General features: G+C 51.4%; 2 protein-coding genes across 14 annotated transcripts in view; one reads left to right on the forward strand and one right to left on the reverse strand.

The window, feature by feature from the left end:
- Positions 1 to 7,504: 7,504 nt before the first annotated feature.
- LDLRAD2 (low density lipoprotein receptor class A domain containing 2) lies at positions 7,505 to 15,973 on the forward strand. Its single transcript, XM_066371784.1, is given in 6 exon segments — positions 7,505 to 7,568; positions 9,718 to 9,759; positions 9,762 to 10,142; positions 13,106 to 13,237; positions 15,266 to 15,333; positions 15,335 to 15,973. Coding segments are annotated over 6 exon segments (885 nt in total). The 3' UTR covers positions 15,533 to 15,973.
- A 672-nt stretch (positions 15,974 to 16,645) lies between these two features.
- HSPG2 (heparan sulfate proteoglycan 2) overlaps positions 16,646 to 25,973 on the reverse strand; it is a 108,434-nt gene continuing 99,106 nt past the window's right edge. For all 13 annotated transcript variants that reach the window (XM_066375359.1, XM_066375355.1, XM_066375358.1 and 10 more), the window contains 16 exons: positions 25,111 to 25,255; positions 24,920 to 25,019; positions 24,658 to 24,767; positions 24,424 to 24,532; positions 23,719 to 23,817; positions 23,117 to 23,338; positions 22,600 to 22,844; positions 22,088 to 22,259; positions 21,871 to 21,993; positions 21,710 to 21,766; positions 18,582 to 18,657; positions 18,398 to 18,476; positions 18,180 to 18,250; positions 17,834 to 17,917; positions 17,374 to 17,477; positions 16,646 to 17,256 (listed from right to left, as the gene is read on the reverse strand). In XM_066375359.1, the coding sequence (XP_066231456.1) occupies positions 17,084 to 17,256; positions 17,374 to 17,477; positions 17,834 to 17,917; positions 18,180 to 18,250; positions 18,398 to 18,476; positions 18,582 to 18,657; positions 21,710 to 21,766; positions 21,871 to 21,993; positions 22,088 to 22,259; positions 22,600 to 22,844; positions 23,117 to 23,338; positions 23,719 to 23,817; positions 24,424 to 24,532; positions 24,658 to 24,767; positions 24,920 to 25,019; positions 25,111 to 25,255 (1,969 nt within the window). In that variant the 3' untranslated portion in view covers positions 16,646 to 17,083. The remainder of the gene's footprint in view (positions 17,257 to 17,373; positions 17,478 to 17,833; positions 17,918 to 18,179; positions 18,251 to 18,397; positions 18,477 to 18,581; positions 18,658 to 21,709; positions 21,767 to 21,870; positions 21,994 to 22,087; positions 22,260 to 22,599; positions 22,845 to 23,116; positions 23,339 to 23,718; positions 23,818 to 24,423; positions 24,533 to 24,657; positions 24,768 to 24,919; positions 25,020 to 25,110; positions 25,256 to 25,973) is intronic.

Here is a 25,973-nt window from a genome sequence, read left to right on the forward strand (position 1 = left end):
TGCTCTATCCACTGCACCACCATGTGGTCAGGCTGCATCATGATTTTTTTTTCAATTTTATATTTTTATTTTTAGAGAGAAGGGAGAGAGAGAGAAAGGCAGGGGAGAGAAAGGAATGGGAACCACCAACTCACAGATGCTTCTCATATGTGCCTTGACCGGGCAAACCCAGGGTCTCAAACTGGCAATCTCAGCATTCCAGATTGATGCCTTATCTACTGCACCAGCATAAAAAACAAGACATATAAATCAATGGAACAGCCTGACCAGGCGGTGGCGCCGTAAATAGAGTGTCAGAGTAGTATGCAGAGGAACCAGGTTTGAAATCCTTTACCATCTTTCTTTTTCTTTTTTTTTTTTTTTTTACAGAGACAGAGAGAGAGTCAGAGATAGGGACAGACAGGAATGGAGAGAGATAAGAAGCATCAATCATCAGTTTTTTATTGCGACACGTTAGTTGTTCATTGATTGCTTTCTCATATGTGCCTTGACCATGGGGCTACAGCAGACTGAGTGACCCCTTGCTCCAGCCAGTGACCTTGGGTCCAAGCTGGTGAGCTCTGCTCAAACCAGATGAGCCCACACTCAAGCTGGTGACCTCGAGATCTCGAACCTGGGTCTTCCGCATCCCAGTCCGATGCTCTATCCACTGCGTCACAGCCTGGTCAGGCCAGGTTTGAAATCCTAAAGTCGCTGGCTTGAGCACAGGCTCACCAGCTTGAGCACAGGGTCATTAGCTTGAGCAAGGGGTCACTCTGTCTGTTGTATCCTCATCCTCCCCCCAGCCAAGGCACATGAGAAAACAGTCAATGAACAACTAAGGTGTCGCAACAAAGAATTGATGCTTCTTATCTCTCTCCCTTCCAGTCTGTTTGTCCCTATCTGTCCCTCTCTCTGTCTCTGTCACACACACACAAAAAAGTGGTGGTACATATAATGGAATATTACTTGGCCATAAAAAATGAAATAACCATTTGCACACTTTTGGTTGTGCATCAATTGCTTCTTATACATGCCTTGACCGGGGATCAAATCCCCTTGCTCAAACCAGCAACCTTGGGCTTTTTCACACCAGTGACCTTTGGGTTCATGTGGCTGATTCACCCCACTCAAGCCAGCAACCCTGTGTCAACCTGATAAGCCCATGCTCTAGCTGGTGACCTCTGGCTCTTAATCCAGCCACCTCACATTCCAGGGTGACACTTTATCCACAGCACCACCACCAGTCAGATGACAACCCTAGTATTTTGACACTGTTAAGATATGTGGCTCTTCTTATTATTATTATTTTGTTGTTAGTGTGGTTTATTTGGGGAGAGGAAAAGAAGTAAAGCTTGAGAGGTTGCAGGAGGACAAGATGTTTGAATGGTTCTCTTTCTGGACCTGGGTTTGGGGGCATTACAAGATAATTACATTGTGGTAAACCAGCTAGCAATACCTGTTTCTTTTGTATGCTTTTATTTTTTTTGTATGCTTTTATTTATGTATGTTATATTGAATAATAAAAATGTTTAAAAGGAAAAAATATGTGAGCTGGTCCTCACTGGGATGCAGGCAACTCTCAACAGCTGGAATCAATAAGACTCTGTGTTCATAGACATGTGCACTCCACAGTCCACCCCTTGACTGTGTTACACTATGCTTTACAAAAAAGCTGAATCCATATTATCAGAATTATAGCATATTCTTTCAGTATTTGATAATGTTGCAATGTGTCCCATCACTGAGGTCGTATCAAGGGTCCCATAAATGCCCATGGCACATTGTCTCACCAAGCCAGGAGGTGACATAGCTCCATCCATTGTTATTTGTGTTCTAATTATTCCATGGTTCAGCTTACCACAGCCATGTGCATACTTTTCCTGTCTGGAAAACTACTGACCCTCTCCTCACCTGCCTACATCCTTTCCACACTTCAGATTTCAGCTCAGACCATTCCTCTGCTGAGAGGCAGACTGATCCCCCACTTCCTGGTTATAGTTAACATCTCTGTGCCTCAACTTCTTCATCTGTGAAACGGGGAACACAATAGTACATACTTCATTACACCATTGAAGAGTAAATAAGCTGATACGTGAAAACAGTTCCTAGCAAACAGAAAATACTCAATACATTATGATCAATCATCAATAATTTTTGTTTAATAGTAATTATTATTTATTAATTTTATTAATACTTGTTAATCTTCTTATTCTCTGGCTTCCCTGCTCTAGAAGAGGCTGGGTTACCCCCTCTCTGTTCCCACAGCCCTGGCTCTTAACAATGCTGAATTGTGCTTTTGTTTTGCTTGTCTGCTAGTCTCTGAGTTGTTTAAGGGCAGAGGTGTGACCTTTCCCTCTGTACTCCAGCTCCTAATACGGGGCCAGCCACTTTAGAACTCAGGGTCAAAATGGGATGACATAGTGGGAAGAGAATGGGGTTTACTGTCCTGTGGGAATGAGCTCTCTGCCTTCCCCTGCAGGGCTACTTTGAACAGGCCCCTAATCTCTCTGGACTTGGGCTTCCTCTCTATAAAAGGGGATGCTACCATGAGCCAAGTGAACATTTTGCGTGAAGGTATTCAAAGCACCAGGCTTGGAATTGGTGTCAATGAATAGTTATTTATTAGTAGCTTTGCAAACTGTGGGTTGTTTGAAAGAATGTGACAGATGAGATGTGACATCCTTGATACAGAAGCATTAACCCATATCCAAGACTTAAAGTAGGTCTGAATATACTTCTGAAAAATTTTTTAAATTTTTTAAAAATTTTATTTATTCATTTTTAGAGAGGAGAGAGACAGAGAGGGAGAGAGAGGAGAGAGAGAGAGAGAGAGAGACAGAGAGAGAAGGGGGGGAGGAGCTGGAAGCATCAACTCCCATATGTGCCTTGACCAGGCAAGCCCAGGGTTTTGAACCGGCAACCTCAGCATTTCCAGGTCGACGCTTTATCCACTGCGCCACCACAGCTCAGAGCACATACTTCTGAAATTAATGCGGAATGGTATTGAATGTAGACTATAATTTTAAAAGAGGAAGAAGAAGATGGAAGAAGAAAGAATAAGGAGAAGAAGAGCAAGGTCTTAGGGGAAAGAGCCCTCAGAGGTGATTCAGCCTACTGACTCACTATACAGAATAATAAGAGCACATTGGTTGAGCGGGGCAATTGTCCATCTCTACAGCTACCTGAACACATAGCCACGAGAGAGCAGGCTTCTTTTTTTTTTTTTTTTTTTTTTAATTTTTTATTTATTTATTTATTTATTTATTTATTTATTTATTTATTTTTTATTTATTTTATTTTATTTTATTATTATTTTATTTTATTTATTATTATTTTATTTATTTATTATTATTTTATTTATTATTTATTTTATTTATTATTATTTTATTTTTTATTTATTTATTCATTTTAGAGAGGAAAGGGAGAGACAGAGAGAGAGAGAGAGGAGAGACAGAGAGAGAGAAGGGGGGAGGAGCTGGAAGCATCAACTCCCATATGTGCCTTGACCAGGCAAGCCCAGGGTTTCGAACCGGTGACCTCAGCATTTCCAGGTCGACGCTTTATCCACTGCGCCACCACAGGTCAAGCTAGAATGAAATCTTTTTTTTTTTATTTTAATTTATTCATTTTTTAGAGAGGAGAGAGAGACAGAGAGAGAGAGAAGGGGGGAGGAGCTGGAAGCATCAACTCTCATATGTGCCTTGACCAGGCAAGCCCAGGGTTTCGAACCGGCGACCTCAGCATTTCCAGGTCGATGCTTTATCCACTGCGCCACCACAGGTCAGGCCGCTGTTGGCTTATTAATGAGCTGCCACCATTCCAGGCATCTAAGCTGAGGGGCATCCTGCAGCCTCCCCATTGGTGTTTTCTAGGATGCTCCGCAGGGTTCCTCCTCCTTGTGTTGGCTTTGACTGCCCCCTAGAGGGCATTTTTCCCCTCTACAACTGTGGGTCCTAGCTGAATTCCCCAGGGAAAAGGTTAGGGCACTGTCCATGCCCCTTCTCCTCTCTTCTCTCTTTGCTTACTCACATGGTAGTGTCACCCCATCTGTGGCTTTATATACCATCCATGTACTGTCTACTTCCAAAATGATATCTCCAGTCCACACTTCCCTCTGAACTCAAGACTTGGAGACCCAACCACCACTTGTCATCTCTCCACTGGAACGTCTGATAGGGTTCTCTATCTGAATGTGTCCCAAACTGGGCTCCTCATTGTCCCCCGACCCTGCTCCTACCCTACAAGTCTCCCCTTCCCAGTTATGGCAATAATGTCCCTCCAGACGCTCAGGTGGTCTGGAAGGGTGCCATCCTTGACTCATTTCTTATACCCCGTCTAATCTGTCAGCAAATCCTATTGACTGTACCTTCAAAATATATACAGAATATGACCACATTTTGCTATCCTGGTCCTTTTAAAGTTTAAAAATCTGACAAATAGCCTGACCAGGGGGTGGCGCAGTGGATGGAGCACTGACTTGGCATACTGAGATCCCAGGTTCGAAACCCTGAGCTTGCTGTCTTGAGCTCGGGCTCATCCAGCTTGGACATGGGATCGTTGACATGGTTCCATGGTCGCTGGCTTGAGCCCAAGGGTCTCTGGCTTGAGCAGGAGGTCAATGGCTCAGCTGGAGCCCCCCCGGTCAAGGCACATGTGAGAGGCAGTCGTGAGTCCTCTCAAAGTTCCCCAAGGCCTAGCCTTGGACATAATATACAGAAGAATATCAAGGTTGCATCAAATGTCAGCTCTAGAAGGGAGAACCACTAGAGGGCATCAGTACCAGTGGCTTTAACCTTTCCATAGAGTCCTGGGACTCTGAGGTGGTGTTTCAAAGGCTTCTACTGGCCCCTGGCCAGGTGGCTCAGCGGATAAAGCTTCATCTTGGCACACTGTGATTGTGGGTTTGATTCCCAGTCAGGGCTCAGGCCGGATAGTTCAGTTGGTTAGAGCATCGTCCCAGAGCACAGAGAAGCAATCAATGTATAAGTAAATGGAACAACTAAATGGTAGAACAAGTTGATGCTTCTCTCTCTTCCTTCCCTCCCCTCCCCAATTCCCTTCTTCCTCTCCCTCAAATCAATGGGGAAAATTCTTTTTAAAGGCTTCTACTGGGATTTCTTAAAAAATGAAGCACCTCTATTTAAGTAATGATGACATTAAGAGTCATCACCGAGGCCCTGGCCAGTTGGTTCAGTGGTAGAGCGTTGGCCTGGCGTGCAAGGGGTCCCGGGTTCGATTCCCGGCCAGGGCACACAGGAGAAGCGCCCATCTGCTTCTCCACCCCTCCCCCTCTCCTTCCTCTCTGTCTCTCTCTTCCCCTCCCGCAGCGAGGCTCCATTGGAGCAAAGATGGCCCGGGCACTGGGGATGGCTCCTTGGCCTCTGCCCCAGGTGCTAGAGTGGCTCTGGTCGCAGCAGAGCGACGCCCCGGAGGGGCAGAGCATTGCCCCCTGGTGGGCAGAGCGTCACCCCCTGGTGGGCGTGCCGGGTGGATCCCGGTCGGGCGCATGCAGGAGTCTGTCTGACTGTCTCTCCCCGTTTCCAGCTTCGGAAAAATACAAAAAAAAAAAAAAAAGAGTCATCATCGATCCTAATGTGCACTGGCACTTTACAATGTAACAGACACTATTCTTTTTTTTTTATTGTGTACTGCGTTTTTACAAATTGAAGGGTGTGTGTGTGTGTGTGACAGAGACAGAGAGAGGGACAGAGGACAGATAGGGACAGACGGGAAGGGAGAGAGAGATGAGAAGCATCAATTCTTTGTTGCGGCATCTTAGTTATTCATTGTTTGCTTTTTCATATGTGCCTTGACCCCAGGGGCGGGAGCTACAGCAAACCAAGTGACCCCTTGCTCAAGCTGGTGAGCTGTGCTCAAACCAGATGAGCCCACACTCAAACCGGCGACCTTTGGGTTTCGAACCTGAGTCGTCTGTGTTCCAGTCTGACGCTCTATCCACTGCGCCACTGCCTGGTCAGGCCAGACACTATTCTAAGTACCCAATTTATATCAAATTACTTCATCCTTACAACATATCTATGAAGTTGAAACTATCATTATTCCATTTGTCAGATGAAGAAACTGAGACTTGAAAAGTTTTAGTTTTATGTTAAAGGTTCCATGTAAGAAACCTAAAAAAAAATGTTCTACTAATAAATTATTTTTAGATTTTATTTATTCATTTTAGAGCAAGAGATAGAGAGAAAGAATGGGCAGAGGAACAGAAAGCATCAACTCCCACATGTGCCTTGACCAAGCAAGCCCAGAGTTTCAAACCGGCAATCTCAGCATTCCAGGTTAACACTTTATCCACTGCGCCACCACAGGTCAGGCTGATAACAAGTTTTGAAAAAGCCTGGAATGGTTTAAGCCCTTTCTTTTACACATGGAGAAGTAAAATGCTGAAAAAGGGAGGCTATTTGCTCAACACTACACATTTATTGTTATTTCCTGGATACCTGCCCTGCACCAGACACTGTGCTATGACCTAGGGCAGTGGTTGGCAAACCGTGGCTTGCGAGCCACGTGTGGCTCTTTGGCCCCTGGAGTGTGGCTCTTCCACAAAATACCACATGCGGGCGCTACCTTGATAAGGAATGTACCTACCTATATAGTTTAAGTTTAAAAAATTTGGCTCTTAAAAGAAATCTCAATCATTGTACTGTTTATATTTGGCTCTGTTGACTAATGAGTTTGCCAACCACTGACCTAGGGGTTCAGAGATCAACAAGACAGTCATGGAATGCAATTTTATTAGGGAACAACAGATAATATATACAACAAAATATAAATAAGCAAAATAATTGCAGTGAGTGCTGATATAATACATTTGGGGAGATGTGATTGAGTGACAGGGAGAGTGCTAATTCAGATTGAGATGTGCTCAGGGAAGTATGGGCTGGGGAGGTAACATGTGACCTGAAACCTGAATGAAGCCAGCCATGGAACGCTATGGGGGAAGAGCACTGCAGCTGGAGGGAACTGTGAGTGCAAAGGCCCTGAGGCAGAAATACTTTGTAATAGAGCTGACTCCTGGCCCGATGCTCCTTTACCACTCGCTGCCTTTCTTAAGCTGTGTTGTCCTTCAAGAGGTTCCTGTGTTGTCCTGCGCCTCTCTTAAGCTCAGTCCCTATGGTGCTGACTTATCCAGGAAGGCAGCAGCATTCTAGGACTTTGGGTCCCCTTCCTAGGAGCCCTGTGGCTGAACAGGATCTGAGTTTCCTGGTTCCTATTTGGCAGGGGGTGAGCAGACATCCTCTCCACCTTCTCGCCCCAGGCTCCACCCCAGCCCCAAATCTCCATGACAACCCTAAATACAATCCTGATCTGAAGGCGGTTCTGGAACGGGGACCACAGAAATCACTGTGAAGAGACCAGAGGAGCTGGCAGACTTGCCTCTCCTTGTTCCTTGGACCCTGCTAGCCTCCCCACTGGCCTGGCCAGGTCCCCATATCCATTTCCCCAAAGACCCAAATGGAAGATTCTGCAGGTCTGCCCTGTTGCTGGATACAGCAAGGCCTGAATGGAGCCCCAAAAGCTGCTCCTGCTGGGGGCAGCCGCCCTGACTGTGTCTGCTCTGGAGACAGGTGAGTATAAAGCGACTTGGCTGGGGAGGGCAGGAGATTCGGGTCCCACCACCCTCAGAGACTGTTTCCCCAATCAACACTCACCCTGATGGGTGAGTTGGGGGAGGCTGGGAAACTCTGTGCCCGGTCTTGTCTGGCACCCCTCAGTCTACTCAAACCCCTCTGGAAGACTGGAGCTCCAAGTCACCCAGAAGCGGGGGTCTGGGGATGGGTGGGATAGTCCTCAGACCTGTCATGGAAACACTGTGGGCTTTGGAGTCAGGCAGCTCTGCGTTCACACACTCACTCTGTGCCCTCCTGCATTTCTGCCATGGAGGTTATTGTTTCAACTCTCCAAGTCTCAGTTTCTTCAATAGTAAAACAGGAATCAAAACAGACCCATACCAAGAGAATTCATTTTTGTGCGTATAAGATGAGCCATGCAAGACACTTAGCCTGGCACACAGAAGGTGTTCAATTCACTAACTCTATACCTCATCCCCCGCACTAGCCTGTTGTCCCTTTACAGCTGAGGTTAAATTAGGGTTCTTTCAGCATGGAGAGGAAAAGGCTATTGGATGGGCAGGTGCCTAACTATGGCCCATCTTTCAATTAGGCAACAGTACTAGCTTACATTGCTATATACTCACTGACTGCCAGATACTGTCTTAAACACCAAACACAGACGTGTCCACGATCCTTTACTTTCAACTTCAAAATTAAAAAAGCTGTAGAAACCAAAAATTTGTTCTTAACTAACTTACTGGCAACACCTGACCTGAACTGCAGGAGGCTCTCTTTGTCTCTATTTGCTCTGCGTAGGGTAAATGTTCTTACACTTGGTCTAGAAAATGTGATCGTGGAGGACTGCAACATAATCTACTGTACGGGGTGGGGCAAAAGTCAGTTTGCAGTTGTGAGTACGTGAAACAGACTTTATTCTTTTTTTTTTTTTTTTTTTTTTTTTACAGAGACAGAGAGAGAGAGTCAGAGAGAGGGATAGATAGGGACAGACAGACAGGAACGGAGAGAGATGAGAAGCATCCATCATCAGTTTTTTGTTGCAACACCTTAGTTGTTCGTTGATTGCTTTCTCATATGTGCCTTGACCATAGAGCTACAGCAGACCGAGTGACCCCTTACTCAAGCTAGTGACCTCGGGTCCATGCTGGTGAGCTTTGCTCAAACCAGATGAGCCCACACTCAAGCTGGCGACCTCGGGGTCTTGAACCTGGGTCCTCCGCATCCCAGTCCTATGCTCTATCTACTGTGCCACCGCCTGGTCAGGCCAGACTTTATTTTTGTATTATTAATTGTATTATTTTCCATACAAACAACTGCAAACCTACTTTTGACCCACACTGTATATGCATCATATTATCTTTCTAAAATCTTGAACATTCTGAAACACATTCTGGGGTTTTAAATTTTTTTTTTAATTTCACTGATTAGAGAGAGAGAGAGAAAGAAACCTCAATTTGTTGTTCCACTTATTTATGCATTCATCAATTGATGCTTAATGTACTCTGGCCCAAAACCGCAACCTTGGCATATGGGGACAGTGCTCTAACCAACTGAGCTACCAAGCCAGAGCTCATTCTAGGGTTTCTGAATAAGAGACTGGGGATGTAAATTCAATTATTATTATTATTATTATTATTATTATTATTATTATTTGTTACAGGGACAGAGAGTCAGAGAGAGGGATAGACAGGGACAGACAGACAGGAACAGAGAGAGATGAGAAGCATCAATCATCAGTTTTTCGTTGCGACACCTTAGTTCTTCATTGATTGCTTTCTCATATGTGCCTTCCGTGGGCCTTCAGCAGACCAAGTGACCCCTTGCTCGAGCCAGCGACCAAGCTGGTGAGCTTTGCTCAAACCAGATGAGCTCGCGCTCAAGCTGGCGACCTCAGGATCTCGAACCTGGGTCCTTCCGCATCCCAGTCCGATGCTCTATCCACTGCGCCACCGCCTGGTCAGGCCAATTCAATTATTTAATCCTCACAAAAATTCTGAGATTGTTTGCTCATCCCCATTTTACCAATGAAGAAACAGGCTCAGAGAGGGTGAGTGACTTACTTTGGGTCACAAAGAGAACAGTAGGCAGCGAGCGCCAGGCTTGCAACTAGGCCGCGTGGTTCCAGGGCTCGTGCTTTTCGCTGCAGCTGACCTGGTGCACCTCTGCAGGCAGAAGTGGCAGGGTGACGGGTGCTGCTGCGATCGCACCCCACGTCTCGCAGGTTCTGCTTCATGGCCCGGGACACCGACTGCGGACTCTGGATGCAGACGGCGGCCCCCCGGGACAGGATCCACTTCCAGTTCTGCTTCTTCTTGGTCTACAGCCTGATCTCTCCGGCATCACCAGCGCCCAACACCTTCACCCCAGCGTCCAGAGCGTGCGCCCCCGGCTCCTACCTGCAGTTCTACGAGGGTCCCCAGGGAGCACTCTGGCCCCTGGGTGCCCCTCTCTGCGGCCTCACCATCCCTGCCCCCGTGGCATCCACCAGGGACTTCCTGGGCTTGTGCCTGGTCACCAGAGGTCTCCAGCCCCGCATGGACTTCGTGGGCAAAGTCACCTCTTTCCGGCTGGGTGGGTTAGGGCCGTTGGTCAGAACCAGGACCTCCAAGGTGGGGCAACTTCCGACTGGGGCCACCAGTCAGGCACTGGGAGCATTAGAAGATGGAAGGACTGGGTCTTAAGAGAGAGAAGGAGGTGGTGAGTGGTGGCAGGATTGGAGGTGGTCATAGTAAGGGATATTCTAGACCCAAAGAGTCAACCCCAGAAAACTGGCTTCCATGGATGCTTATACCAGACAGACACACACACCCAGACACTACCTCACACTCTTAACACCCACCCACTCACACACACTGTGCATGTACACAACTCACAGCTCCAAAGCTTGCACACCCACACTGCAATACACAAACCAGCTACCTCACACACTGCACGCTCACACATGCAGTTCACATCATACACACCTTTTACACCCACAGTACCACCTTGCACCCTTCCACACAACTCACACGCACCGTCATGTTCACACACGGTCTCCTCTGTCCTGGGTCAGCCCTTCATCATTGCAGAGTGGCCTAGTTAGGACTCTCATAATTGTGACAGAAACCCTTTCAGGCAAGGAAAGGGAACTGATATAAATACCAATCACTTATTAAGCATTGCCTCTGGCCCCTTGCATTCCAGTCTCGCCTATTCCTCACAGTGTTCTTATCCTCATACTCACAGATGGGAGTCGGGCGTGGGAGGGTCAGCAAAGGGGCCCAGGCTGCCCTGCTCACAAAAGCAGCGGCAGGATTCTCACTACCAGAGTTGTCCTCTTGCACAAATAGAGTTCAGAGCTTTAGCACCAGCAGGTTCCACTGCCCACCCCCAGGACTAGAGACAACTCACCAATGTCACAGCCAATGTCAGAGCAGAACTTCTGTCCAGTGTTGGTGAGCAGATGAGCTGCTGAAGTCTAGATGATTCTAAAACCACGGAGCAGCTCTATCGCCATCTCGGGCTAAAAATCCAAGCTGGAGAAGTAGACATGGGGTTGCGAGCACTTGGAGACAAGAACACAGGGGTCTCTGCAAACCAACTCAGGCAAAGAAGGAACTAGACCTTGGCGTGCCGGGCCCCGGACAGGCCTTGAACACTGAGCTTGGAATCGGGCACCCTCATTCTGTCTCATTTGTCTCTTTAGTAAAATCCCACTGTCCTTTCCTGAAATTGTGCATGGTCTGAATTTTAGATTTTAGATCCTCTCTTCCCCCATTAGAGTATCTGGCTCTGGGAGGGAGTATATGAAATTTGTACCCTAAATCCTGGGGGTCATGACCCATGGTGCCTGGGGTCCCTTTCTGGCTCCTGTAGGTTCCTCCCTCCTGCTTTTTCCTCCCTCCATATTTCCTAGTGGCCTTCCCCTCTTTTAAGAAACAGCTGTCGGTCAGAGAGGCCAAGAATGTTGCTGGTTCTGAGTTTAGCGGGATTGGGCTCCAAAAAGAAGGTGGTAGTGGTGAAGCCCTATCACAACTCTGGCTTCCTTGGGACAGTTTTGTCATCTGAATAAAGAAGGTTCATTTCACATCCTTGGTCTACATGCAGTCTTAATTGCTCATACAGCCTCCCCGGCTCTTATATTCACACACTCTTACATTTACAGTCACACGTGACTCCCCACACACTGCCACACTACTGATTTCTCTCATAGACATTCACTCTTATACCTAAACACTTCTATATTTTAGGTTATTCACTTTCATTTACAAACAAAAGAAACCCAATTCATTAGCTTATACCAAAGGAGAATCTTGAGGATCTCCTATAACTGAGTATTATGGTTCAGGTATAGTTCAGGTATATGTATGGTTCAGGTATAGCTGGATCCAGGAGTTCAAGTAACGTCACGTGGGCTCTATTTGTTCTCTTCCTCTCCCTTTGCATTGTGTGGGTCTGCCTGGCTTCCATCTCAGGCAGCTCCTCGTTCTACTTAGCAACAAGGCGACCCTGCAGCTCCAAGTCCACAATCACCCTTATAGCTCTAACCTCAATGAAATAGAAAGCAAGCACTTTTTATGGTTCTAGCAAAAGTCCTGGGGTCAAATCTGATTTGTCATGGCCAGGAAAGGGAATGCTCTGATGCCCATGCCCACCTCTGAGCCATGGTGTTGGGCAGTCCCACCTGAACTTTTTTCCCCTCCACAGAATGGACTGCTGAGTGAGCCAAATTGCCTGCCACACCCTTGCACCGAAACATACAATTCTTTCACCTGTGTGCATGTTCAAGCATTTAACAAATATTAATTGACCACTTACAATGTGCCAGGTACTGTTCTAAGTTCTAGGGATCCAGCAATGAACAAAAGAGAAGTCCCCACCCTCTTTGGGCTGACATTTTGGTGGGGGAGACAGACCAAACCCAAACAGTCAAGTAAATCTTGATTCTGATTTGGTGGGACATGCTGCAGAGGAACTAAGATCAGGATCTGGAGGGTGAGGGTCCTGAGGGAGGGGTGGTGTGCTATTCTCACAGGAGACTAGAGAAGGCCTCCCGAGATCACATTTCAGTGCAGACCTGAAAGGAGTCATGCCGTTATTTGGAGAAGAGAATGCCAGGCAGAGCTGACGGCAGTCAACACCATGAACAAAGTCTGATTCACTGGGATATTGTAGGTTGGGTGCACATACGCATGTGGCCACATGGTCACGCTGTGTGCCAGTGTTTATGAGCATGGGACTGAATTCCTACTCTGCTACTTAGATGTGGGTGTGTGGCTTTGGTCAGGTGACCACCCCGTGCATCAGTTTCTCATCTCAAGTGGGATCAATAAAAGTATTTACCCCATAGGGTTACTGTGAGAACTTAATGAACTGGGATCATCATCATCATCTACCTGTCTCCCACGAAATGCTCATTCACACTCTCATCTGCATGCACACGGAAACAGCCCTCTCCTCACACCTCTCAAAATCCCTCACTATAGGACTGCATATCCTGCTGTGTTACAGGCTGGTCTAAGGTCCTTGAAACATGCCTCCCCTTTCGTCCCCAGATTCCTGTGGTCCCCACTGCCGCTGTCGCAATGGCAGGTGCATTCCTCCAAGCCTGGTATGTGATCTCTGGGGCATGGACAACTGTGGCAGCAGCAGTGACCAGGCTTCGTGGCCACCAGCCAACTGCACAGGTCAGTGACGGGGTTAGCCGGGACCCTGAGCAGCTAGGAGGGAAGCAGGGGCCCAGCTCCAGTTCCTTAGGGCAGGGCCGTGGCAGGAGAGGATAAGGGGGCGCACAGTAGAGGGGAATCAGTTTAGACCAGGGTACCTGAGGATCAGAGCAAGTGAGAGCCAGTGACATTAGAGATGATCTAATCCAGCTGCTTTCAGACGATATTTTTGCAGAAGCTTTTCCAAAATAGGACCTTGCACAGGGGCCCAGACATCAAAAGGAGAAATGCTCTATTCAAGTAGACATGGGGGGCCCCGTGTCCCACAGTTGGACCTGACTTTGACTCTCAAGACTTACTTTGAAAAACCATTGATCCAGTCTGACTCACATTTTACAGATGGAGAAACTGAAGCCTAGGGAGGCGAAATGAGTGTGTGGCCCAAGGTCTTAGTCAGTGAGTGACATAACCAGGAGTGACCTCCCAGTACAGAGAAACCAGAATAAGTCACTCAGGAACATCCTTGGAAATCTAGATGACCCTTCCCCCAATGACTGGCATATACTGTTGAGCAGGTTGTTTGTTGCAAACACCTGAGGGGTGAAATCCAGCTTCCCAGGACCCCACACTTACCCCCCAAGCCACTTCTCAGTCTCCTTTGCAGGCTCCCCATTACCTCCCTGACGCTGTGCTTTGTGCCCTGAGGCCATCCCTGTCTGTTCCTCCTCCATCCATCCTCCATCCCCCCATTCCCTCGGTGGTCTCCTTCATGATGCAGAGCTGGCTGGAACTGGCTCTGAACTTCAGTTACATAACCACCTCCCTGCTCATCTCCACGTGGATATGCAGGCGGCATATCAAACATAATTTGGCCCAAAACTGAACTCCTGATCGTCACCCATGTCCCCTTCTCTCCCAAACTGTAGAGTGACACTATTCCCTTTTGCAGTTCACAACCAAGCTACTGGCATCAATTTGTCTGATGTTTTTCTCATAAGACTGGAGTTATTGCCTGAACAGTGGTGGCGCAGTGGGTAGAGCATCAACCCAGGATGTGGAGGACCCCTGCTTGAAACCCCAAGGTCACTGGCTAGTGTTTAATGACAGAGTTTCAGTTTTGCAAGAAGAAGTTCTGGACATGGATGGTGGTGATGGTTGCAAAACAGTGTGAATGTGTGTAATATCACTAAACCGTACACTTAAAAATGGTTAATGGTTTATTATGGTATATTTCACCACAATAATAATAAAAAAAACCTACCCCTAGCCAACATGCCGTCTCTTTTCCCTGGTTTAAAAAAAAAAAAAAAAGATTTGATTTATTGATTTTACAGAGAGGAGAAAGGTGGTGGGGAGGGGAGCAGGAAGCATCAACTCCCACATGTGCCTTGACTGGGCAAATCCAGGATTTTGAACCAGCGACCTCAGCCTTCCAGGTTGACACCATCTACTATGCTGCCACAGGTCAGGCCTTGCTTAATTTTATCTCCATTTGACATAATTTGTTTTATGTCTTCTGACACTAAAATGCCAGTTCCATGAAAATATTTTGTCTGTTTTGCTCCCTGTTGTATCCCGTTCCTAAAGCAATGCTTGGAGTATAGTAGATGCTCAAGAAAAAATGAGTCAAACAAGTAGAAGAATGAGCCTCCCTATGCCGTGAGTTCCTCATCAGTATAATAGAGCTGATAAACCTAACTCTTCTGAGCTGTTACAAACTGAATGTGAAATACTGTAGGTCAAGGGCCCAGCACTGAGCACGGTGTCTTTCACACAGAAAACAGGCGATCCATTCACATCCTCCTTCCTGAGAAGCAGCTCCATACATGAACCCCAGGCCCTGGAGCTGGACCACATGACTTCTAGCCGCCCTCCCCTATTGCTTCCAGCTATGGGACCTGGGCAAGTGATTTAACCTCACTTTCCTGATCTATACAATGAAAATACTAATTTTAACAAACTCAGAAAGCTGTGGGGGAGAATTCAATGAGACAGTCATGCCTCAGAAAGCACACTTCTCAGTGTTAGCTCTGTTATTTCCCACTGCAGGTCCCTCTCTGATGCCCAGCCAGGAGGGAGGTTTGGAGGACGATACCTCCAAGCCCTGGACTGTCTCCCCCAGCTCGCGGGTCAGCAGGCCCCCTCTGGACTGCAGCTGAGAGCAGTCCCCCGGCAGGCTGGGGCTCTGCACAACAGGAGGCAGCTCTGGAAGGTAGATGGCTCTTGTTACCACCTGTTCCCTCTCCTCTCACCAACATCACTCGTGTCCCTCTCCAGGTGATGGAGACGGGGGAGCAGGCCCAGGCTGAGGCCTGAGTGGACTCTCCCTTCCTCCCACAGGTCCCTAGCTACAGAAGGTGGCGCTGGGCTCCTCGCTGGGCTCTGCCGCTGTTGCTCCTCCAGCCGGCTGGCCTGGCGGGCTGGTGCCCGGAGCCTCTGCTTTAGCTGTACCATGTGTCACACACGTCCTGGCCAGGTGGCCCCTGGGAGCTGCGGCAGAGGGGGGCAGCCTTCCAGGGTCAGGGAGGCCATCCGTAAAAAGGCCTCAGCTTCAGAGGAAGGAGAGTGGGTTCCGGGTGGTCAGTCCGACCGCAGCTGCCTGATCTCGGGCATGTCACGTAAGCCTCTGAGATTGTCTGCTCCTTGGGAAAAAAGGATGTTCCTGCCTCACAGGGTTCTGGGGAAGGCCACGGGAGGTAACGGGCCCTGCAGCTCGTGTGGTGGCTGGTGCTTTGCTGGGTCAGTGAAGGGCAGAACCTCCAGGCCCAGGCAGGCAGCAGCGGCCTCCCTCACCCGAGCTGCCTGGATTCACGCCCAGACCTCACCTGCCCTGCTTTGGCCCACCCTGGCCTGCTCTCGGTTTTCACACAGTCAGTCCCTAGTCAAAGACACAGGGGCCCTTCCTGGCGGGGATAGCACCGTTTATTATGAAAGATCAAGACAAAAGACCACAGAAGGGTCCCTTTTAGGACAGACCCAATATCTGGGGGCTGCTGGTAGGGAGGGCACTAACCCCCAGTTGGGCCCTCAGGTTCCCACAGATAGAGCGGGGCTGTCATGGCCTCTTCCTGTCCCTCCGTCCTGAGTCCTGGCTTCCCCCACTCAAGGCAATAGCTCTTTCCAACCACCAATGCCCTTCTTCCCCCATGACCCTTGGGCCTTCACTTCCAGATCAGTGGGGGTGGGGGGTGGCCTGGTGTGGGCAGGGAGACCCTTCAGTGCTGGGCTCTGCCTGTATCAGCCCCTGGTGAGAGCTGGGTGGAGTTTCCCTTACAGCCCCAGAGGGCAGAGCCTGGGCTAGATGTTGGGTGGGGGAATGCAGACCAGCTGGCCAGGCGGAGGCGAGGGTGGAGGTGGAGGGGGTCTGGGACATGGGCAAATGGGGGTGGGGGCTACCTGTCCAAGGGTGAGCTGCCTTTTGCTCCACAGTTGGCACTAAAGAGCTTTTGCTACCCAGGAGGGTAGCATAGGCCATTGCGACGCCCTCTGCTCCTAGAGGCTGGTGAGGACCCAGGCTGTATGCCAAGGCTGGCTCTTGTAGGGGCAAGGGCTACAGAAATGGGAGGCCCAGCTCTGCTGTGGCGGCTCTGCTGGTGGGGCCACCTCTGAGCCCACTCAGCCACCATGCCTGCTCCTCTGAGGCACCTGCTCCCATCCAGCTGCCCTGCTCCCCAGCCTGTGGCTTTGCCCAGGTATGTTTGTGTGGGGGGTGGCATGTCCACCCTCTAGTCCAGCCCAGGGCAGTAGCAGCAAAGCGTGGCATCGCCTCAGTTTCTTACAAAATAGTCATAATAATATTAATAATAATAGACTTGACGTTGTGGGACTGGGGCGCTGCCCAGGAGTCCTCGTGGGGCAGGCAGCTGCCTACGAAGGGCAGGGGCGTGTGTTGGCCCCCGCCTGGGCACCGTGCTGCAGGTCCAATGGCTGTGGGGGAGGGGCCCCGGGCAGGGCGGAGTGCAGCACCAGGTTCCTGAGACAGCCCGTGATGCCGGAGGAGAACCTGCCGCCAGTCAGCCTGGCCACGTGGGGGGCTCCGCCTGCGGGGAGGGAGAGGACAGGACCCATCAGCTCCAGGGGCCTGGAGGAGCTGGAGGCACGAGCCACAGCTCAGCAGGAGCCCCACTCCTGCACCGAGGCCTGAGCCCAGGACTTACCGATATAGATGCTGCCCTTGGTGTTGACTGCCACATTCGGGCCTGGGGACCGGCCGCTGACCAGGTCCTCACCGTCCACCTGGATGGTGCCTCTCTGGCCCTCTCTATGGTGGGGGGAACTGGGTCAGGCCCTTCACCACCAGTTCCCCATGCTCCCTGACCCAAGCAGAGTCCCCTCCTTCCCCCATAGGACTCCAGTGAAGTCTGCTCCCTGAGTTCCTGCCTCCCCCACTGGATTAGCAATCTGTGCCACCCCCCCCCCCAGCTTCCTAGCGCCCACCCAGGTTCCATCCAGCCCGAAGGTGCTCTACTCACTCACCCCCATGGAGTTCTGTCCGGCCCTGGAAGTCTGTGCTTGGCTCTCCCAACCCCAGTTTCAAACTGTCTCCCCGAGCCCACTGCCTGCCTCCCCAAGCATGGTGGGGGTCCCTCACACGAGTGCCCAGGTGGGCTCCCTTACCGCAGTGCTGTCACTCGATGCCACTCGCCGTCATTGATGGGGTCCTCAGAGATAAGGCGGGCCTCCCCACTGCCCAGCTGGTAGCTGCAGTCATACAGGCCCAGGAAGGTGTGAGGTGGGGCAGGACAGGAGAGGATGTGGGAGGGTGTGTGGAAGGGTGGGAGGGTGTTGGGGGGTGGGTGGGAGGGGAGTGTGGAAGGGGGTACAGGAGGGGGTCTAGGAAGCAGGTGGGGGTGGTATGTTGCTGGGCACTGGGAGCTGCAACTTCATGTGGGAGGAGCCACGGGCTGACCAGAGCAGAAGGTACTAAGGAGGTGAGGGGGACCAGGGGAGGGAGAGGACCCACCTGAACTCAAGGTGGCCGTCCTGAAGCCCGAGACTGATGAAGTCCTTTCCTTGGCTGACCTCTCCCACCTCCTGCCAGGGAAGCACAGAGGCTATGGGGTCCTTGGCCTGGAGAGCCAAGGCCCTGGAGAGCTGTGGCCTCTGCCTTTTTCTTTCCCACTGCCCTGGCCACCGGAGGGCTGGGAACACTGAGATCCCGGGCCAGACACACACACTCACCGTGCCCTGCCAGAGCAGGAGGCCGCTGGCCGTGCTGGTCCGAACTTCCAGCTGGATGGTCTCGGGCACCTCGGGCAGGCTGGGGGAGAGGGAGCGGGTGACGGGGCAGAAGTCCCAGAGTCCCAATCCCCTCTCTGCGTGCTCTCCTCCCTGGGCCTACAGGCTCTCCTAACACCCATCTCACCTCCTGGAGAAGACATGGCTGGGGAGGATTAGGAAGCCACCATCATGGAAATAGGCTCCATACTGTCCTGGGGCATCTGCGGGGGAAAGGGGGAGGAGGCTGCTCACCTGCTCGGAGTGTCCATCCGGCATCGGTTCTCCTGACCCCACCTCCACCCCAACACGCATGACCAGAGGGCTGACCCTGCAATCCCTGGAGCCCCAAGGGGCTGTGGACACAATTCAGGGGCTTGTGACCTTGGGTGGGAAAACATTATGGCTCTGTGTTCACTCACGTGTCACTGAAATTTAGCGGTTCCCTTAATCATGCATACAGAAAACAAACTACAGGAGTAACAGGAGGACCTGTGACTTTCTCACTAATAGAATTTATAAATTATAGTCAGTGCAAATATCTGAAAACATTGTTTTCACTTATTGAAATTGTGTTAGCTATGAGGACTAGCACTAGATCTTGTTATTTAACGCAGTGGTCCCCAACCTTTTTTGGGCCATGGACTGGTTTAATGTCAGAAAATATTTTCACGAACCGGCCTGGCCTTTAGGGTGGGACGGATAAATGTATCACGTGACAGAGACAAGCGTCAAGAGTGAGTCTTAGACGGTTGTAACAGAGGGAATCTGGTCATTTTTTTAAAAATAAAACATTGTTCAGACTTAAATATAAATAAAACGGAAATAATATAAGTTATTTATTCTTTCTCTGTGGACTGGTACCAAATGGCCCACGGACCGGTACCAGTCCATGGCCTGGGGATTGGGGACCACTGATTTAACGTGTTCATAAAGAAGCACATAGGTTACCTTTAAATTTTTTTTTTAATATTTTGATAATCTTGTTTCAGTATAAGTGGGTTCCTATGCATTTTTTTTAGGCAGTCAGAGGTTCGGGTAGGGTGAGCAACCCTCCCTATTTGCTGCGTAAGTCCTGGTTTTAGCTCTGAAAGTCCCACATCCCAAGAAACCCCCTCAGCCTTGAGGAACTGGGACTGTTGGTCACAAGTCCACGGTACCTGAAGGTTCAGAACCTTTGTGTTCCTTCCTTCTCCCAGATGGGAAGATAGGCCCACATGGTGAGTAACTTGCCCAGGAAGTAGGAAGTCTGGATGGCAACCTGGACCTTTTGTATCCAACGTCCATACTGTGCGTGGCCCCAACATCCCCAGCCCCACTTGCTCAGACCCATGCTACAGGCCAGCACTGGCCCCTGAGGACCTGGCAGCTACAAGAGTCGGGGATACTTTGTCACCCTCTCCTAAATGATGAGAACAGCTAACATTTATCAAGCACCTACTATGCATCAATCACTGTGCAGGGAGTTTCACATCCACCTATAAACATCATTGCATTTAACAGAATCCTTACAATAATCCTGTGACTTATGTATAATATATATTTTTTCCTAAGTGAGAAGTGGGGAAGCAGAGAGACAGATTCCTGTATGTGCCCAACCAAGATCCACCCGGCAAGCCCCCTATGGGGTGATGCTCTGCCCATCTGGGGCCGTTGCTCCATTGCTTGGCAACCAAGCTATTTTAGCACCTGAGGCGAGCCCATGGAGCCATCCTCAGTGCCCAGACCCAACTTGCTCCAATTGAGCCATGGCTGCAGGAGGAGGAGAGAGATAGAAAGAGAGAGAAAGAGAGAGAGAGAGAGAGAGACGGGGGAGAGGTGGAGAAGCAGATGGTTGCTTCTCCTGTGTGCCCCACCCAGAAATCAAACCTGGGACATCTACATGCCAGGCCGACACTCTACCACTTGAGCCAACCAGGGACAACTTAACATATAATGTTAAGAAAAGCCTGGCCCTGGCTGGTTGGCTCAGTGGTAGAGCGTCGGCCTGGCATGCAGAAGTCCTGGGTTCGATTTCTGGCCAGGGCACACAGGAGAGGCGCCCATTTGCTTCTCCACCCCTCCCCCTCTCCTCCCTCTCTGTCTCTCTCTTCCCCTCCCGCAGCCAAGGCTCCATTGGAGCAAAGATGGCCCGGGCGCTGGGGATGGCTCCTTGGCCTCTGCCCCAGGCGACAGAGCGATGCCCTGGAGGGGCAGAGCATCGCCCCCTGGTGGGCAGAGCCTCGCCCCTGGTGGGCGTGCCGGGCGGATCCCGGTAGGGCGCATGCGGGAGTCTGTCTGACTGTCTCTCCCCGTTTCCAGCTTCAGAAAAATACAAAAAAAAAAAAAAGCTAATGTTATTGAACCCACTCTAACGTTATGGACCATTGTTCTAAGCATTTTATTTTATTTTGGTTTTTATTTTTTATTGATTGATTTTAGAGAGACAAAGAGGGAGGGAGGAAGGGAGGAAGTGGGGGGTGATTTAGCGTTCATTTGTTGTTCCACTTAGTTGTACACTCACTGGTCACTCCCTGTGTGTGCCTTGACTGGGGATCAAATCCACAACCTTGGTGTTTTGGATGACGCTTTAACTAACTGAGCTAACTGGCCAGGGCTAAGCATTTTAAACACATTAAATAATTTTACTCTCACACAAAATTTTATCCAAAGCCTTATGGAAGGATGCTACTTCTCTCCATTGTCTATGTGAGAAAACTAAGGCACTCAAAGTCACACAGTTACTAAGTGGCAGAGCTAGGATTTGAAGGCAGGCAGGCTGGCTTCAGAGTCCCTGCTCTTACCCCCTATACCACCAGTACCTCTCTTATGACATTAGTTTCAAATAATAAAGCAGTTAGCACAGTGCTGGTGAATATTCAATAAACCTTCATATCTAAATTATTATCAATGCTTTTAAAGAGATTGAGAAATCCTTGAGAATGAGGGTCCTGCTTTTATTCATCATATGTATACTGCTCCCAGGACAAGGATGGGCACATAATAGATGTCTGTTGAAAGATGCATGAATATAGAGGAAGAAACTGAGGTCAGACTGGTATAAGGCCTGCCCAAGGGCCCCTAGCCAGTAAGTATATGGTAGGACCCAGCTGTGTGTGGCTTTGCTCTTCTTTATTCCGTCTATATGTGACCAGTGACCTCTCACACGGACCTGTTCTGCTTGGAGGCCAGCATTAAAGGTGTGGGGTAACTGGACAAAGGGGCTGAGAGGCCTGAGCCAGGGAGGAGACAAGCAGCTCAGCTTCTCTGGTTGGCCACAGCAAATACTGTACGTACCGTTGCCCCCGCTGCCTTCAAGATGCCAATCAGACTCTGCTGTGCCATGGTCAGACCCTATGGAGAAAGGCAGGGTCCAGTCAGTGGGCACAGACACCCGTGGGTACTCTGCCCATCCCCAGGGCCCCAAAAGGGAGGTGGAGAGAAGCCAGGGCAATTACCGTGTTGGCAGCGCGGGCCAGAGAATCCAGGGGGACAGAGGCAGCGGGTGCCCTGGCAGGTGCCCCCGTGCAGACAGGGTTCACGGAGCTGGCAGGGGTTCTCTTCATGCTCGCAGAGGTCTCCTGGGTCATGTCAGAGGTGGGTGGGCATGGCCTTGAGTTGCTGCTGACCACTGTGTACCCCTCGCCCTCCCCGGACCTGGGCAGGCTCACACACCTTTGAAGCCATCTCGACAGAGGCACTGAAACTCGTACTCGCCAGCGGGAAAGCACGTGGCGCCGTTCTGGCACGGCTGGCGCTCACACGGGGAGCTGTCATAGCACTGCCCGATGCCCCGACTGCCCAGGAAGCTGTAGGTGAGGTCCAGCCGCTTGCCGTTCACCGACACCTGGGGGCACAGGGACATGGAAGGATTCCAGCAACGCAGGAGGCAGGGGCCTCCATGTACCGGAAGAGGTAGCTGCGAACCCCACCCGGAACTTGAGCCATAACATGGGATGCCAGGGGAGGGGAGGGAGGAACAAGAGCACCTACTGTGTGCCACCAACATCCATCAGTACAGTCCATCCTCAGTACAACCCTTCAAATTAGGTGCTATTATCCCCACTTTACAGAGGAAGAAACTAAGACTCAGAGCTGAAGTTTCCAGTGCCAAGGGCCTTCAGCTAGCTGCAGGTGGAGGGCCTGGCTTTCACCCCTTCCGTCCTCACTTGGAAGCTGCTCCTCACCTCGCCTATGCAGCCACGGAAGGGAGTGCTGATGTTGGCGGCTGGGGACAGCTGCACGGAGGGCTCCACGCCGCCGAGGTAGAGGAGGGTGTGCAGGTTGAGGCCTTGGCTCTTGCCGGGTGAGGAGCGCAGCACAGGGTGCCCGCCGTCCACCCGCAGGCTGCCGTCCTTGTTGAGGCGCTCAGCAGACACGCGGTGCCAGCGGCCCAGGGCCAGCGGCTCCGTGCTCCGCAGGACAGCTAGCCCTAGGGAGGACGTCAGGGCGGTTGGCACATGGATGACCCCGGCCCTGGCCCAGCCCACACGGGGACTTGAGTAGACAGGGAACCTGCTTCAGCCTCTTGGGGTTTCACAAGGAACCTGAGAGAGGTCTAGGGACTTGATTAAAGTCACACACAGAGAAGGAACGTGAGGAGCAGGGGACTTCAACTTGTCTGACTCCTCAGGGCACAGCCAGCCAAAAGGGGCACAGAGCTTGGCACCTAGAGCCCACCTGCATTCGGTGTCCTGTGCTCACCTGACCCCAACTCGTAGCGGAACTCCAGGTGGCCACCAACCATCGCCAGGGACACGAAGTCTTCCACAGGCCCGCTCTTCCCCCCGCTGAACAGCAGGATTCCGCTGGGTGCCAGTGGCTTGAACTCAATGTCCAGACGTAGCTCGTGGTGTGTGTTGGTGAGGGCGGGCAGCACCAGGTAGGAGCCAGTGCCCGACATGGAGGGGGTGGTCACAGTCACACCTGCAGCAGTCACAGCTCAGCCAGGGGCGGTGGGAATACCAGAGTACCGGGAGGGGTCCAACTATTCTGTCTTACTCTGGGACCCCTGCCCACCTCACTCTCTAGTCTCAGAGGCTCAAGATCAGCTGGACAACAGCTATAGCTGCACAGGAACTCCTGGCCCAGCCAGCTCTGCAAACCTGGCTGGAAGGATCTCCAATAAGATGGACACCCCTTTCAGGGGCTCTCATGTAAGGGATTCAGACTGGGCAGAAGCTTGGCCAGGTGACTCTGAGGCTAATTTTACCATCCTAGGGCCCATCATGACCTCAGAGGCTCCCTGTCAAGATTCTTCCTTTCTTCCTGGGATTCCCAGGGATCTCAGGCTGGGCTTCACTCACCTTCCTCACACCTCATCCCTGAGCGGCCCAGGTGGCAGCGGCAGGTGTAGCCTCGGCCATCGGGCCGGTTCACACAGGTAGCGTCAGACCCACAGGCCTCTGGGGAACACACAGGCCACAAGGACATAGGTGACCCAAGAGAGGCTGTGGTCCTGATGTCAAAGCCCTACCAGGGGCCTTGGCTATCTAGGGCTTGGCCAGAGCGAGGAGAGGGAATGGATTAGAGCAAGGGTGGGGCCAGCGGAGGCTGGGCAGGAGGACAGCAGGGGGCAGTAAATGAGTGACCCTGTCTGTGGTGTTCTGGAAGGACTACACGTGGACAACAGCACGGGGGTGATGAGTACCTGGGTGGCAGGTAATGGGGCAAGTGCCTTGGTAATGGACGGGAAGGTGGGCGTTAGCTGGCTTGCACTGATGGGGGGGGTGGGGGGAAGGGTGAGAGGGAGGTAAGTGCTTGAGTTGCAGTGATGGGGGGTGAGTACCCGAGCATCAGTAATGGGGGTGAGTACCTGGGTAGCAGAGATGGGAGGCAAAGTGAGCATTAGGGTGGCAACGATGGAAGTCAGTGTCTAGGAGGAGTGGTAAGCACTTGGGTAAGAGTGACCATGTGTGGTTAGCACAGTTAGCAGCTGGGGTACAAGTGGATCTTAAGGGGCACAGTCAAGCACCCAGGGGCAACAGTGATCAGGAGGGGTGGGTACGCACCTGGGTGGCAGTGCAGGGCCTGGGAGTGCTCGCAGCGGCTCCCCGTGAAGCCAGCAGGGCAGGTGCACACGTAGCTACTGCTCTCTGAGTCCTGGCACCAGCCCCCGTTCTGTAAGGCAGTCCCCAGAAGCCAGGCTGAGAACACTCTGGCCTTCCTCTGCTCCCCACAGGGCCCTGCCACAGCTGAAGGCAGTGGCCAGGGCCAGCCAGCTGGCACACGAGGTATGAGGTTACCTGGCAAGGCTGGTCCCGACAGGTGGGACAGTGGGAGATGCCATGCGCTGTGAGGTTGAGGTCATGGAAGACGATCTCTTCACCCTGGATGCGTAGCTCCCGGACACAACCTGGGGGTAGGGCAGGAGGAAGAGCAAAGGTGGGGTGCCGGGTGGTGGGCCCAGCCCCAGCCACGCTCTGCAGCGCCCTCCCAGGCTTCCATGGGCTCTGCCAGCCAGCCAGGTAAGACTTGGCCAGGCCTGGAGATGGGGAGGGGGCTCACCTATAAAGCCGCTGCTCAGCCCCGCTTTGGGGATGGCACCATAGTCAGGGTAGCCACCCAGGTAGAGCTCCTCATTCAGGTCCAGTCCCTGGAACTTGCCCTGGGGAGGAGAAAGGTCAGGAATGGCAGACAGGCTGGGCAGAGGTGGGGCGGGGCCTGAGAACAGGGGTATGGGAGGGGTTGGGTCTCACCTGGGAGGTCCCATTGACTGGGGCCAGACTGCCCACTATCAGGGAGCCCTGGGTGAGGCTACGCAGCAGGGTCACTGTGTGGAACTGGCCCAGCACCAGTGGTGTAGGGTGACGGATGGTGGCCATGCCTGAGCCTGCGTCAAAGCTGGTCCGTGGGTCAGGGTCAAGGTCAGTGCAGGAGAGAGAGGATGTCTCATTTGTAAGAAGAGCTGGGCAGGGGGCCCAGTCGGGGCACAGGTGATGTCACCATTCCTTATAGTCCTTTTCCAGGTCCTGTCCTTGCCCCATCCTCCCACCCTGGTATCCACCCCGGCCTGCCCCATCCCTGTGCCTTTTCTGGCTCTTCTCTTCCCCCCACACCCCTGCCCTGGGAGCTTATCCAGAGTGGCCCCCGGGGTTCTAACTGCTCCTGGTTCCAGGGTGCTGCAGCCTAGCAGCTGGCCTCACTGTTCTCTGAGCACTGCTTCCTCTGAGATCATCTTGCTTCTTTCTTTCTTTGTTATGGCTGGTCTTCCCCAACTAGAATATACATTCCCAAAAGGGCTAGAACTTGATCTGCTTTTTTTATCCCTGTATCAGTGCCTGGCACATCATAGGTGTTCAGCAAAAAACTGTTGGATGAATGAGTCCTGGACTGCCGCAGTCCCACCTCCTAAGGACACATTTAGCATCACTGAGTATTTCTGTGCAAGTCTCAAGGCGCTTCCTCCTCCACCTGGCTGGCATACCGTGCCTACTCCAGCAGATCGGGTGTCACCGAGGGTAACGGGCACAGCGCCTTCCTCTGGAACTTCCATGTGAACTCAGCCCAGAGTGGTGTGTACTGTACTGAAGCCCTGCAGTCTAGTCCCCCAGCTCCCCCC

This window comes from Saccopteryx leptura, chromosome 3 (genome assembly GCF_036850995.1).
Source record: "Saccopteryx leptura isolate mSacLep1 chromosome 3, mSacLep1_pri_phased_curated, whole genome shotgun sequence".
Taxonomy (NCBI): Eukaryota; Metazoa; Chordata; class Mammalia; order Chiroptera; family Emballonuridae; genus Saccopteryx; species Saccopteryx leptura.